The sequence below is a fragment of the Xenopus laevis genome, chromosome 8L (assembly GCF_017654675.1).
Source record: "Xenopus laevis strain J_2021 chromosome 8L, Xenopus_laevis_v10.1, whole genome shotgun sequence".
Classification (NCBI taxonomy): domain Eukaryota; kingdom Metazoa; phylum Chordata; class Amphibia; order Anura; family Pipidae; genus Xenopus; species Xenopus laevis.
In genome coordinates this window covers 6,553,910-6,569,968 of record NC_054385.1, presented here as the reverse complement: position 1 = coordinate 6,569,968, position 16,059 = coordinate 6,553,910, and the positions used below count along the sequence as shown (strand labels likewise).

The 16,059-nt window shown below is 40.4% G+C and overlaps 1 protein-coding gene across 1 annotated transcript in view; it reads left to right on the top strand.

The window, feature by feature from the left end:
* ttll11.L (tubulin tyrosine ligase like11 L homeolog) overlaps positions 1–16,059 on the top strand; it is a 78,133-nt gene that overhangs the window by 23,563 nt on the left and 38,511 nt on the right. Inside the window, exons 4-6 of the mRNA XM_018229513.2 lie at positions 2,397–2,972; positions 5,209–5,304; positions 10,206–10,324. Of these exons, the coding sequence (XP_018085002.1) occupies positions 2,397–2,972; positions 5,209–5,304; positions 10,206–10,324 (791 nt within the window). The remainder of the gene's footprint in view (positions 1–2,396; positions 2,973–5,208; positions 5,305–10,205; positions 10,325–16,059) is intronic.

Genomic DNA, 16,059 nt, shown 5'->3' with positions numbered 1-16,059 from the left:
CAAATTCAATTTAAAATCAAAGCCAGAATAGATTTTTAATGTCCTATTTAGTTTTCTTATGTTACGCTTTGGTGAATATATGTGTATTCAGCCCCTTTTTAGAAACCCTGAACCACACAATTCTAAAATGTAATTTTAACTTCCTATTGCCCTTTAATTGCTTCTTCTTATGAAACCATTTTATGAAAGGAGCAGGTGAACAAGTTAAAAATGCACAATCCCTGTTAATCAGTGAATATGTTTGATGTTGATGATATTTCTGTAGAAATGAAGAAGAGTGAGGAGAATTCTAGAACGCTGCAATAAATAAGAATGCAGAATCCCTGGTGGCTTTACAAAGCAGCTATTATAAATTGGGTTTCTCCTTTACTGGGACTAAAGCACAAATATCAATTGGACTTGTGTTCACCCAATTCCAATATCAATAGTAACAGAACATTCTAAATATTCCATTTACAGCCGTATATTCATTTTCTGAAGGTTTTATCTTTCCAATTAGCTGTTTGACAATAACCTATACAACAAATTGATACTACTCTGATAAACAACCCATTTTTTTTAAATTGTCAGGTATGAATGATGAACGTTATTAAGTTTGAGAGAGAACAAACAACATGTTCCAATAATATTCATGTAATATCAGAGAAAACTGATAGCATTAAACTCTTAGAGGACCAAAAACACAAATACAGTCGTTAAATCTGTCATAAAATGTGTTCAGAACACCATGATGTAAAATAAATATTTTTATTACTTTTTTAAATCACAGTTCTTTTTTTTTCCAAATAATATTAGTACGGTAGGAATTTATCCAGGTGTCTGGATCTGTTTATTGGTTTGCACGTCTGTTAAATTTAATTCTTGGCTCAAAATAAAACGATGTAACAGTTCCGTTTTTCTCAAAGTTAAAAATTTCATGATAGGTGGAAGCCTATTTTATTTTTACTATTTCCTGTATTACTAGAAGTTTATTTTCACTAAGGGGTACATGCATTAAATATGTGGTCCTTTGTAATTATCTTGCATAATCTGTTATAATCTACATCAGGGGTCCCCAACCTTTTTGACTTGTGAGCCACATTTAAATGTAAAAAAGAGTTGGTGAGCAACACAAGCATGAAAAAGTCCATGGGGATGTCAAATAAGGGCTGTTGCTGGCTGTTTAGTAGCCCCTATGTGGACTGGCAGCCTACAGGAGGTTCTGTTTGGCAGAACACCTAGTTTTTATGCAACCAAAACTTGCCTCCAAGCCTGGAATTCAAAAATAAGCACCTGCTTTGAGGCCACTGGGAGCAACCTCCAAGGGGTTGGTGAGCAACATGTTGCTCACGAGCTACTGGTCGGGGACCACTGATCTACACTGTGCTAATTGATCAAACTATTCATGAGTTTGGTTGAGCCTGACAATATTAAAGAAATATCTTGAATGGGTTCATCCAGTATCAGGTTCAGTTTCCAGCCATTTGAGGTCTCAGGTGACATCTCAATTTTCAAGAAAAAAAAGACAATTCCAGAATTTGAATTTTTCGATTCCCATTGATTTAATTGGTAGATTTGAGCTTACTTTCTCCAAGGCCCGGTCAATAATTTATTGTACATTACGAACACAATTTCGCAGACCCTAATTTTATACTGGTTTTGTACAGTTATAATAAGATCTCAAGAACCTAATATGTCTTTATATTTTCCCTAAATTTGAACTTTCATACAGTTTATCATATTAATACACATCCCCTAAGAATTATAGAATTTATGATCCTAGAGGTTTCTCACCCAGCACCCCTTTTCTTCCACTCCCACTCCTTCCTCCACCCAACTACATTGACATGCTGACAAAAACTAGGGGTAAGCAGAAGATGCAGCTGCCTAGGGTGCCACAAGGGAGGGACATCATTTCCAAAAGAAATAACTATGGTTATGTTTGGGTGGGTCTAGGGTTGCAAGCAAATGGAGGGCTGTGTTGGCTTGTGGCAGCTGAAAGAAGGGAAGGGGCACCAGGGGTATTTGCAATGGTTGCAAGTACTTCATAACCCTACTCTGCTCCCTTGTCATGCTCCCTTTATTACATGCCAACTCTCATTTCTCCCACACTAGGGCCATACATACTCCTTTGCACTAAACATAAACACTGGTTCCCTCACAGGTTTAAACTTGAAATGTATGCGGAATAAAGCTAAAAAAAGAAACAAAATAAGTATACTTTTTAACATATAAAGGCCTGATGTAGCGTTAAAGGCTACAGGATTAAAAAGGGTTTTTAAAGCAATCACAGCTCCTGTTGGTTCTTTAGATGATAGGAGTTGTGGAGTTGCAGTAATTGAAGAGCACTACGGTATAAATCACTAAGAAATAAAACACATGTATCACCAAGTCTGACATTCTTATGAATTTTCTAGGTACGCCTAGGAAAAGAAAATGACCCGGCATGGAGACCGACGTTCATTGTGAAACCGGATGGTGGTTGTCAGGGTGATGGGATCTACCTCATTAAAGATCCAACTGAAGTCAGAACGATGGGGAGCTTGCAGAATAGACCTTCTGTAGTCCAGGAATACATCACTAAACCCCTTCTCATAGACAAACTCAAATTTGACATCCGCCTCTATGTTTTACTAAAGTCCATAGAACCTCTGGAAATTTACATAGCCAAAGATGGCCTCTCCAGGTTCTGCACTGAGCCATATCAAGAGCCTAATCACAAGAACCTTCACCATGTCTATATGCACTTAACCAACTACTCTCTCAATGTCCACAGCGGGAACTACATACACTCTGACAGCATGCACACCGGCAGCAAGAGGACTTTCTCTAGTGTGCTCTATAGGCTCTCGGCCAAAGGACTGGATGTTAAGAAAGTGTGGTCTGATATCATTTCTCTTGTAATCAAGACTATTTTGGCTTTAATACCAGAGCTCAAAGTCTATTACCAAGCCGATATACCACCAGGAAAGCCAGGACCAACGTGCTTCCAGGTACTGTATCCTGACATAAAAAGAATCCCAGCACCACCTCATACAACTCCCAGGTTGATCCATGTGGTCTGGATATATATATATATATATATATATATATATATATATATATATATATATCTTGTCTTTATTGCTAGAAGTGAATGAAAGCTGGTTTGGAATCCCACCAGTGAATCTCATTTACTAGGAATTTAGTAGTGGTGCTGCCATTACAGTAAAGACACATTTGCTTATTATGATATTTTCTCTGCACCCATGTCAGTGGGGGTTTTTATTTCCTACACCATTTACCATTGTTTAAAAATATTTTTCTCTACAGTAATGTGATATGGCTTGGTCATGTGCATGTTCACTCTAAAGCTGGCCATAGACGCAAAGATTTGATCGTACGAATCTCAGTTTCATACTAATTTTTGAGCCGTGTGTAGGGTTGTACCCTTTTCTGGAAAGAAACCGGCCTTCCTATATTTTTATGGTTTTTCCCTATAAATAACATTGGCATCAAGCAACATTTTTACCGGCCAGGATCGGTAAAATACCGGGCAGGTGGCAACCCTAGCCGTGTGTGGAGTGTCCTGACATTTTTTTTTTTCGATCGGACGTTCAGATCGGACAGGTTCGAAAATTTCTGTCTGCTACCGATAATATCTCTGCATGTATTGCTGGTCTGCCGATATCAGTGGGAGACTGTCACCAGTGTTTATGGGACATAACTTTTGTACGATTGAGGTCAGGGGCATAACATCATCTGATCTGTTCTTTTACTACTTTATTTGATCATAATGGTTAGTGGCAGGTCGGGAGATGGCACCGACCGGTCGTTCATCCGATATAGCAAATCTGCACGTCTAGGGCCAGTTTAGGACTTGGACATACGTAGTCAGATCCCCAGCCAAATCCGCAGCTCAAATCTGCCTTTTTATGGCCATCTTTTGGTCCAGATTAGGGAGCTTTGAACTTAGTCATACACAGTCAGATCCACTCTTTTAAAGGGCACTGAAAAAGCATGTTTATACCTGATTAGGCCACCTTTGTTCTACATCAAATCTGAACTATGCATCATTTAAAAATAAGATAATGTTTCAGTTAAGGTGACTATACATGCAGAGATCCACTGATTTGGTGAGGTTGCCAGACGAGTGGATCTCTCCCCCATATGCCCAGGGCAATATTAAACTGGGCCAAATGATCGGATCACAACACAGAAAATATAGGTGGTCAGACTGAGGACCACGTTGCTGAACCGATGCAGTCCTCAATCCGACTGGTTTTTTAAACCTGGCCAATCGACACCTGGATGATTTTTGCCTACATATCGATTGAGGGAAGTGTGTCTGAGGGCCCCATACACTGCCCAATAAGATACCGGCTTGGTCTGTTTGCAGTTTATGTCGGCCCGTGTATGACCACCTCTATTAGTAGTGTAGGACCCAGTGTAACATTTCAGCAGGGTTCTGCATTGATCGATTGCTTGAATCCTTCCAGAACCGTGCTGGCTTTACAAAAAAATGGAAAGGTTGAAGGGTTTTGTGCCCACGGACTTGAATTAGCGCTAAATGAATGAGAAATTATAGAAATGATACACAAGGTCAAAATGGTACTTAACTCTTCTGAAAAGTATTTACGGGAGATAATTCCAACCCAAGGCAATCATTTTATTTTTACAATTTTTTTTGCAGTGAACTGTATTAATCTACTGTCTGTTAACCACTAAGCTACCCCAAAGGTCTCCTGCCACTGCTACTTAAACTTCTCATCACTGCCCATCTGATTGATATCTTCTCTTGTATGAAATCTGTTAATCACCTACAGTAGTGCGAGACTTACACTATCAGTTCTTACTCTCTAGGACTTGCCATCCCATGTCAAATATGGTTCCTTTTTATCAGGGCCATTTTCATTCATATACAGGTATGGGACCTGTAATCCAGAATGCTCGGGACCTGGGGTTTTCCAGATTATGGATCTTTCCATATTTTCATCCCTTAAATCTCCTAGAAAGTCATATAAACATTCAGTAAACATCATTAGCTGGTTTCGCCTATAATAAGGATTCATTCTTAATTTGCATCAAGTACAAGGTACTGTTTTATTATTACAAAGAAAAATGAAATAATTTTTAAAAGTTTCGATAAATTATTATTATTATTATTATTTAATATTAGTATTTGGATAAAATGTAATCAATGGGAAAGGGCCACTGGATGTTATTAATGAAGGTATTTTGCCTGTTTAGATTTTAGGATTTGATATACTCCTTATGAAAAACTTGAAACCTGTGTTGCTTGAAGTGAATGCAAATCCAAGCATGAAGATAGACCATGAGCAAGAGGTGAGACCTTTACTTTTCTTCTATCTATCTAATTATCTATCTATCTATCTATCTATCTAATTATCTATCTATCTATCTATCTATCTATCTATCTATCTATCTATCTATCTATCTATCTATCTATCTATCTATCTATCTATCATCTATCTATCTATCTATCTATCTATCTATCTAATGTATCTTCCCACTTTTACACAATCTCGTTAGCACCATTACTTTGAAATACTAATTAAATAGCTCAGAACCCACAAGAATGACTAGGATGTCCAAGCTACTGTAGACAGGGGCACCATCAATAGTCAATGAGACCCCATACTACTGAGGAGTTGTTCACCTTTAACTTTAATTTTTACTATGTTATAGAATGGCCAAATCAAAGCAACTTTTCAATTGGTATTTGTTTTTTTATTTTTTTGTAGTTTTTTAATTATTTGCCTTATTCTGACTCTTTCCAGCTTTCAAATGGGGGTCACTGACCTCATCTAAAAAACAAATGCTCTGTAAGGCTACACTTTTATTGTAATTGCTACTTTTTATTACTCCTCATTCTATTCAGACATCTCCTATTGATATTCCAGTCTCTTATTAAAATCAATGCATAGTTGCTAGGATAATTTAGACCCTAGCAACCAGATACCTGCTGAAATTGGTTTACCTGGGTCATTAGGAGGAGGGTCCTCCCAGCAATTAGAATAGGTCCCTAATGGATTGATGATTTTGCTTTGACATTCTTGTTTATCGTGTTTCTTCTTCAGTAGGATCCCATGCAGCAATATGTACATATATGGGACCTGTTCTCCAGAATGCTCAGGGCCCGTGGTTTTCCGGATAAGGGGTCTTAATTTGGATCTCCATACCTTAATGGGGTTGTTCACCTTTGAGTGAACTTGTAGTATGATGTAGAGAGTGATATTCTGAGACAATTTGCAGTTGGTTTTATTATTTGGGATTTTTAAGTTATTTTGTTTTTATTCAGCAGCTCTCCAGTTTGCAATATCAGCAATCTGGTTTCTAGGGTCCAAATTACCCTAGCAACCATGCATTTATACATGTATTTATTTATATAAGAGTCTGGAATATTATTCAGTCCAGTTAAAGGCAGCCCTGTACTTAATTGCCATGGGCAGTTGGTAAGTGCAAGGTTCCCTAGTGCCATGCATCATGTACTACCCTCAGCCTTTCTCTCATGAATACAACATTGTCAAAGGCAGACAGCATTGAATCCATGGGAGAGATGCAGGTTTTAATGCTAAATTCTGGAGCGTAAAGCCCTGCACCTATGGGTGCTTCACTTGAGACAGGATGCAAAGTGCACCCTACCTTTCACTTAGTAAATGTGCCTTTGCTTCAAGGCTATATTTACCATATAGACAACTGAAGGCCTGTGCCTAGGGTGGAAGTTGTAGAGGGGGTGGCCCTCTGATGCCTATATAGTAAAAGAGGGAGAAGGGGTACCCCTCTAGTTGCAATTGCCACATTAGCAGTAAATATCATCAATGGAAGGTGCCGGACTCAGGTCCAGTGCCTAGGCACTACTGGACCTAAATACAGCTATGCCATGGTAGACGTATAGGATCCATTATCCAGAAATCCGTTATCCAGAAAGCTCTGAATTAGAAGACAGCCATTTCCCATAGACTCCATTATAATCAAATCATTATAATGATTTTTCTATGTAATAATAAAACAGTAGCTTGTACTTGATCCCAACTAAGATATAATTAATCCTTATTGGAGGCAAAACAATCCTATTGGGTTGTTTTGATGTTTAATTGATTTTTTTAGTAGACTTAAGGTATAAAGATCCAAATAAGTAAAAAAAAACCTTATCTGGAAAACCGCAGGTCCCAACCATTCTGGATAACAGGCCATACCTGTAGTTAAATTCCTTTACAATATTTAATGTGACAATTTCTATTTCTGAAAATAGAGGAATGCTGTAAATGTTAAGGCACATCACTTATATGTAGCCGGCTTAGGCTGTTACTTTTGCTTCACTTTACGTTGTCATTTTTCTTTGTTATGACAACATCTGGACAGACTTATTTCATACCTTTGCTAAGCACCTCTAAAACCCCTAACAGCCTGCTCTTGTTTATTGTGTTTTTATCTTCAGTTTTTGCATGCAGCTATAAAAAAAAGTCCAAGAATAAAAATAGGCAACATTACAGGCATAGATTCTAGGGGCTCTAAAGTCTAAAATCGACACGTGACATATGAAGAGCAAGTTGTCCTACTTTTACAGCCCAAGTTTCTTTCTCATGGCACACATGGTTCTTGAGAAATCCATGTTATATATTATAACATTACATATTTAGTACAGCCTACCAACAATAAACAATAGCTAGAATCTCAGCTGCCATAAAGCAGGACAGGACTGCTGCTTACAATGGTGATCAGATAGGATCTGTGCAGCCACTGGGACAGAATGATCTGTTATACAGATAGCTAGAATCTCAGCTGCCATAAAGCAGGACAGGACTGCTGCTTACAATGGGGATCAGATAGGATCTGTGCAGCCACTGGGACAGAATGTTCTGTTATACAGATAGCTAGAATCTCAGCTGCGATAAAGCAGGACAGGACTGCTGCTTACAATGGGGATCAGATAGGATCTGTGCAGCCACTGGGACAGAATGTTTTGTTATACAGAGAGTTGGAATCTCAGCTGCCATAAAGCAGGGCAATACTGCTGCTTACAATGGGGATCAGATAGGATCTGTGCAGCCACTGGGACAGAATGTTCTGTTATACAGATAGCTAGAATCTCAGCTGCCATAAAGCAGGACAGGACTGCTGCTTACAATGGGGATCAGATAGGATCTGTGCAGCCACTGGGACAGAATGTTCTGTTATACAGATAGCTAGAATCTCAGCTGCCATAAAGCAGGACAGGACTGCTGCTTACAATGGGGATCAGATAGGATCTGTGCATCCACTGGGACCGAATGTTCTGTTAAACAGATAGCTAGAATCTCAGCTGCCATAAAGCAGGACAGGACTGCTGCTTACAATGGGATCAGGAGCTTAGAGAGAAAGGAATGAGCCTTAATTGAATTAAACCTTTGGAAGTGCAAAAAATAAGTATTCTTTTTCTAAAACTTATATTTTAGCTCACTAAAAACGACGGCACACACATTAGAGTGCCATAACTTAAGCACCAGCTTAAACACAGGAAAATGCAAAGGGAGGCAATTTCCAATGGTTCAGTTGGATTGCCGCAACTACGTTTTACCTGTGGCAATTATAATGTTATTCAATGGAAAGTCTTTTGTGGGCAAATCTCCCCATCATCACCCTAAACTCCGTCTCTCCCTTTATATTATTTGAGGTGAGAACTCGGATTCTTTCCTTCTAGAAATAAAGAGAGAGAGGGAGATGCGAGTACTTAAGGGGATTCTTGTTTTTTGCTTTATTGAAGATGAAAGTGACGGCGTCTGTTCCACCGCTGATCTCCATCGGGTCACTCTTACAAAGCACAAATGCAGATTTCTCAGCACAGCGCTTCCATGCACTTAGAGATAAATGAATACATTTCACATCTCAACGAGCTGATTTATCATTCTGCCATTAACAGAGCAGAATCAATTATTTTATTTTGCTAAAAGAAATTTCTACCCCTGAGCAGCTGCTGTCACTTTATGGCACTGTCATAGTGTTAATGGCATGCAGTGCTACCTGATTATCATTTAAAGGGACAATGGCGTCCAACTCCAATACTGGTATTTGTGATACCCAATACAAGGGGGGTCCTTTATGGCTAATATTCTAGCTATCTGTTTAACAGAGCATTCTGTCCCAGTGACTGCACAGATCCTATCTGATCCCCATTGTAAGCAGCAGCCCTGTCCTTCTTTATGGCAGCTGAGATTCTAGCTATCTGTATAACAGAACATTCTGTCCCAGTGGCTGCATAGATCCTATCTGATCCCCATTGTAAGCAGCAGTCCTGTCCTGCTTTATGGCAGCTGAAATTCTAGCTATCTGTATAACAGAGCATTCTGTCCCAGTGGCTGCACAGATCCTATCTGATCCCCATTGTAAGCAGCAGTCCTGCCCTGCTTTATGGCAGCTGAGATTCTAGCTATCTGTATAACAGAACATTCTGTCCCAGTGGCTGCACAGATCCTATCTGATTCCCATTGTAAGCAGCAGTCCTGCCCTGCTTTATGGCAGCTGAGATTCTAGCTATCTGTATAACACAGCATTTTGTCCCAGTGGCTTCACAGATCCTATCTGATCCCCATTGTAAGCAGCAGTCCTGTACTGCTTTATGGCTAAGATTCTAGCTAGAACTTAATAACCCTCATAATGTATTTTCTAAGGGAAACATTATGACACCTCCAACCTATGTGTATGAATACAAATATGCTTATTATGGCACACAATACGCTATACCCTTCTTTTTTAATATTTTTCGGGAAATAATATGGAACACCTACTACTCTTATATAATACAAAATATTCAGAACTGGAAAGTAAGAGAATGAAAGAATCGAAGATCCCGGCAGATTACGACTATTCTGCTAATGCATGTATTGTAAAGTACATTTGGGTATTACTAAACACATACAAAACACTGGTAATAAGAGTTGCAGTGTGGAGGAATTAATGTAGCGGCCTTTATCTGCTGTAATTTACATTGTGAATTTACACATGAAAGACTTTTCAAGGCAAAGCTCTTGGGCGCTTCAACATTCTCATTGAGAGTGTAATATTAATAACGGCAACCTGTCTGCTAAATAGCTGGTGGGTATGTGCTGTTTAAATAACACAGGTAAAGGCAGGCGCCGGTGTGAATAAATTGTTTCTAATTAAATATGTTAATCTGTAACATTTCACACAATAGAGCGCAAATATTTCCTCCATAACATTGTACAATTTTATTTTAACGTGGGAAGCTCCTACCAGGAGTATACGAACACGTCCAGAGTCTGGTGGATGAGGAGGTGAAAATCGCCGTCATCAGGGATACCCTGCGTCTTATGGATCCTGCAAGGACGAGGTTTAGTTCTAATGAGTGAGTCTTCTTCTTAATTTTTATTTATCTACCTTATTTGTACTTGTGGGGTTTCCAAGAACGGGTTCGGGGTGGGTTCTGGGATTTGGATTTAACTTTATTAACGAGTTAAGGAAATCAGTTTTAAGGTGGCCATACATGGACAGATTTGCTCAGTTTGCAAGGTCAAAGTCAAAGTTAGCAAGATCTGGGCCAAATCGAGTTCATCTGATCGTTGGCCCTAGTGCCATCAATCAGATCATCCTTTGGGGCCTAGGGAGACCCATCAGTCAAGGGCCATATCAGCATGAAGGTGTGCTGCCCAATTTTCATCAAGTAATAAGTTGGGCAGGGTTGTTAATGGGCACCAAAGGGCTGGACTGGTTTGGCCTTAAAAATTACCCCCAGTAGCACATGGCTGGCCTTCCCCAATGGTGATGGTGCCTCAGCAATGCATCAATGTCATTCCTGCCTTGTCCCAGCCCCAGTGGTGATGCACTGGCTTTGATGTGTCTATTGTGACATCCATAAAGGGGCAGATTGGGTAAGTATTAAAGGGAGGAGGTATGGGTTGAGATGTGGTCGGGTTACCACTGGGAGGGTTAGGATCTGCACATCACTAGTATGGTAGCAAGTTGTGGGTAACATCTTCAGGAGGTAGGACTGTACCGCTTCCTGAGCTCCGAATTAAAATGAACCTAAAATGTTTTTGGGGCTACACCTTTTGGCGTAAACCGCTGTGGGAACCCTGGCACATTTTTTCTGATTGAAAGAATGTATGTTTGACTCTTTAAGTTAGCAGGAGCGGCTTTTTGCTGGAACGTCCCTCTCCAGGGTTCCATAAGCTCAGTAGGTACTTGGCTCCTATATATGGAAGTGCAAGGAGCGTGTTTGGGTGCAAGTACCTTTAATGAATGGCATCATTTAACTTGACTGAACTTGTGGCTGCATAAGTAAATGACTCCCGTAAAAAGATGCCCTCTTCCATTCAGAACTCTCCGTGCCCGGTGCAAAAACCAACTTTATGTTAATACAAAACCCAAGAGCCCTCTGCTTGTATCATTTCATTACTGCATTTTAATTTTACCTCTCATACTTATAACCGCCATGCCGAGTTCTGCCGGCGCACATGATAATATAATTTCAGCAGCCTGGCTTTTTACAAGACCCAATTTTCCGAGCCCAGGAATGAAAGAGACGGCCGCAGAGCGAATTACACAAAGTCAAAGGAAAGACCGGCAGATTGTTCCCAGCGTTAAGCAGGCATCTTGTTGGGGGCGATTGACTGAAAATAATTTTGCAGAGGACTACATCAAACAAAGAGGGAGTCTTTTCAGAAGCCAACAGTACAATCAAAGGAGAATGCGAGGAAGCAGGGGAACAGATGTGTGGGACTAATCAGCTGAAACATACACACCACTGGTTCTGCGCACTTTTCATTCGGTCGGATATGATCTTTGGTAATAAGTTAACGTACAGTTACTGGATTCCAGATAAATGGGAATCTGACAACTGACCTCTGGGTAATAATTGCTTTTCATGCCGGACTCCGGTGCAAAGTGAATGCTTTAGTTAGCAAATACATATCCTTTAATGTAATGAGTATATATAGAGTGAAATTACTTATGTGTATCTCTTTATTACCACCTTTATCGTTAGATTTAGGTTCAGTTGCTCTTAATTATTTCATGTTTTTATAATTAATTTAGCTGTTTGTCCATAAGCTCTCCAGTTCAGAACATCAGCAGCTATCTCGTTGCTAGGGTCCAATTTACCTTAGCAACCAGGCATTGGTGGGAATAAGAGACTGCAAGATGAACAGTACAGGGTCCGAAGAGAGAAAGATAAGTCATTTAAAGTAACAACACATTTGTAATCTCACAATAGGTTTTTTTGACCCCCATTAGGAAGTATCTAAGAATAGAGCATTCTATAACATACGAAAAGTTAACTTAAAGTTGAATTACTCCTTTCCATCCAACACAATTAATAAGTGGTTTGGCCTGAATGCAGAGGTAGTTGTTGCTCTCCCCAAGCTGGACCTGAAAATCATATTGTGTGGTCCCCAAATTGTGGGGCTGCCCCCTCCCAAGAAGCATCAGAGCACTGGTATGTGGGACCTAGCTAAGCGTGAGAAGAATAGTTCTTTGTTTAGTTGGAACTATGGCTGAATGACTGTAACCACCAGCTTTCATATATCTGCATATGTTTGCTATGAGCTGAGGAGGACCCTGACTAAATACTGGACTTCAAAAGTGGGGGCTTGAACCAAAATACCTATAATACATCAGGGGTTAAGCTTGCTGTGGCGCTTCACCATTAAATTGGAATCATTTAATTAATACACAAACAGTTCATTGGCACAAGCCAAATGTTTGCATTCCTGCAGTGCTGAGCTTCGACTACGTACGCGCAAGAGGAAGGTCTTGGATGACAGTTGCAGGTTTCCAGGACATTCTCAGCCGAGTGGTAGAATCATATCTCCCACTGAACAGAACTATCAGAGGCAGTTACAGGATTAAACAATGTTTAGAAAAGAACAAAGTGTTCCATGTATTAATGTGATGGAAGGAACATTCTGCAAAACTTCAAAGCTCGGAGTTTGTGTTATGGCTATGGAAACATTTCAGCAGCTTAGGCTCCTGCTTTGAATCTCCTTCCCTTATACCTTATATGTCTATAGATGTTTTGCCCTCTGTTTTCAAACTCATGGCAGGATTTATATTATTATTTTTTGTATCTGCTTAATCCATACTGCTCTTGGCTTGCCTAGCACAATGCATAGGCACCAGCTTTAGGCTGAGTATCGCACCAGCTTTTGCTCAGCTACAAATGCCAGCTAATGACTGTGGGGTGGCAGTAAATAACAGGTAACTTCAACCCCAAATAGATTTTTGCACAAAGAAAAAAATATCTTCACAGGCCCAATGTCTGAAATCTGCACCCAACCTGGACCCACAAGCTTAATTTTTACCCAGTCTGATCTGCAACTGCCTTAACCGGAAACTCACCCGCCATATGTAGATCCACAAAACCAGCTGACCTGCCAAACACACCTCCCCCAGCAAGGAACAAAATACCCACTTTTCTGTATCCCAGGGGTTCCAGTTGTTTTAACCAATGGTTCCATAATGTGGGGTTCAGTTTCCCTTGAGACTTGATTCCAAAGTAGAGAAGTTTGCCAAGATTCCTTACAGTTTGAACGTGTAGCTGGTATTGTGAGGAAACATCCATGTTCTGGTGGAACATCCACAGAGGACCTTCTTCCCAACCCTACACACAATAGCTTTATTCGCAACCTTTAATGCTGTCCTCCATCATCATTATGAAGGAGTGACATCGGGGTAGGTTAAAATGGAGTAAAGCCTCTTCTCTGACCCACAATTTAACCAGTATCCTCTACCAGTCAAAATACCTCCAGTTTTTTTCTATACCGACCAGTTACAGGGCCCAGGTCCCCAGTTGCAATGTGCATACACCATACCCCTGGCCTGTGGGGACTTTTTTCATTCTTTACTGACTATATCAATAACAGTTTTTATTTGTCTTGCACCTGCTTGTATCTGAGATTCTTCTCATCCCTGCTCTGCAACTGAGGCCCCTGAATTCCATTCAGCCGACTAAAGCAGAAGCTGCTGTCCCCTAATGGATACGCAGAATATATGAGCGCTTGCCGTGCCCAGAATAATAGCTTATTGGGATGAATCGCTTGCCATGCCGGTGCAATCATTTACTGCATCCCACAGCCAGTACATTGCTGCAGTCAAGTACTTGCGTGATACATACTCCAGTAATAAAGAACAGCAAAGGATTCCACGTTCACCTTGTCGGCTGGTGAAACGACGAGTCCTGAAATTCTTAAATGCAACTCCATCTATATCAAATGGAACCGACACTTTCATTTGCTTTTGGCATAGGGCATATGAGTTGGCATAGAGCATACGAGGCCACCCCATGTTTCTGTGGCACAGGGATGGTATCTTTAGCAAAGTAATGCATTGCTTTTTGAAGATGAACCAAAGTCCCATCCAGTGTCGGAATGGAGGGTCCAAGGCTCACCAGGGCTTCTGTGTGGGCTGTAGACACGTGCTTGCATAGCACCTGGGAAAATCCCAGAATCTTTTGTTAAAGAGAAAGTGGAAACTGGGAGAAGTTCTGGCTGAGCGAGCCCATATAACGAGATTAACTTGTGATGAGATAAAGCAGCCCCATCTCACCAGAGCACAGATTCAGCAGTTATAGATCTTGTCAGGGGATAATCTGCTTTCATATGATTTTATTACAATGTGCCAAGGGATCCTCTCCGAGGGATGCCGCACCAGTAACAGCGATGCAACCGCGTGTCCACCCCGCAGATATTCTTTCCTACAATCTTGTTTGCAATTATATGTGATAAGAAAATTAGGATCTATTCACTAAAATTCTCTGGCGCCGAATCTGCGATGTTGACGGAAGGCTTATGTAGAAACAGACACCAGGCATACAGTAATTGTCTATAATCTCTCCCTCGCCGGAGGGTCCTGCAGCGCACTGCACAGCATCTAAGCCAAATCATTCGGCATATGCTTGTGGGCCTGAGCAACATTGTGCCATCATCTGTTCCACCATGAAACACTTCTAATTGCTTAAAAAGGACCTAAAAGTCCCATAGACATGAGTGCATCAAGTAAGATGCTTTTCACTCAACTACACTCTCATCATCTGTATTTGATTGACATGTTTGTCTTGAGCACATATGTACATTAGCAACACACAAGATGCCTAATTATATATATATGATATTCCTGTTTCACTACAAATCCAGTAATAGACATAATAATAGCAAAAATTACCCATGAATTTCTAAAGCCTGTAAGGAATTATACCATAATATTATGCCTACTTAGGTATTCCTCTGTACTAAACACAATTCAGCAGGAACAGCCCCCTTCTTTTTCTCTTTCTGTGGCTTCCCATGTACTAATCAGAATTCAGCTGGAACATCCCCTAAATGTTCTCATAGTCTGTACAGAGAGATCCCATAAAACTATGGCAGCATAGGGATTCCCCTGTACTAAGCACAATTCAGCAGGAACAGCCCCTAAGTTTGCTCATAGTCTGTACAGAGAGATCCCATAAAACTATGGCAGCATAGGGATTCCCCTGTACTAAGCCAATTCAGCAGGAACAGCCCCTTAGTTTTCTCATAGTCTGTTCAGAGAGATCACATAAAACTATGGCAGTATAGGTATTCCCCTGTACTAAGCACAATTCAGCAGGAACAGTCCCCTAAGTTTGCTCATAGTCTGTACAGAGAGATACCAAAAAACTATGGCAGCATAGGTATTCCCTGTACTAAGCACAATTCAGCAGGAACAGTCCCTAAGTTTGCTCATAGTCTGTACAGAGAGATACCAAAAAACTATGGCAGCATAGGTATTCTCCTTTACTAAACACAATTCAGCAGGAACAGCCCCCTAAGTTTGTCCATAGTCTGTATAGAAAGACCATACAACAATGGCAACATAGGTATTCCCCTGTACTAATCACATTTCAGCAGGATCAGCCACCTAAGTTTGCTTATAGCCTTTACAGAGAGATACCATAAAACTATGGCAACATAGGTATTCCCATGTACTAAGCACAATTCAGGAGAAATAGCTCCCTAATAGCCTGTACCGAGATATACCATAAAACTATGGCAGCATAGTTATTCCTCTGTACTAAGCACAATTCAGCAGGAACAGTCCCCTAAGTATGCTCATAGCCTGTACAGA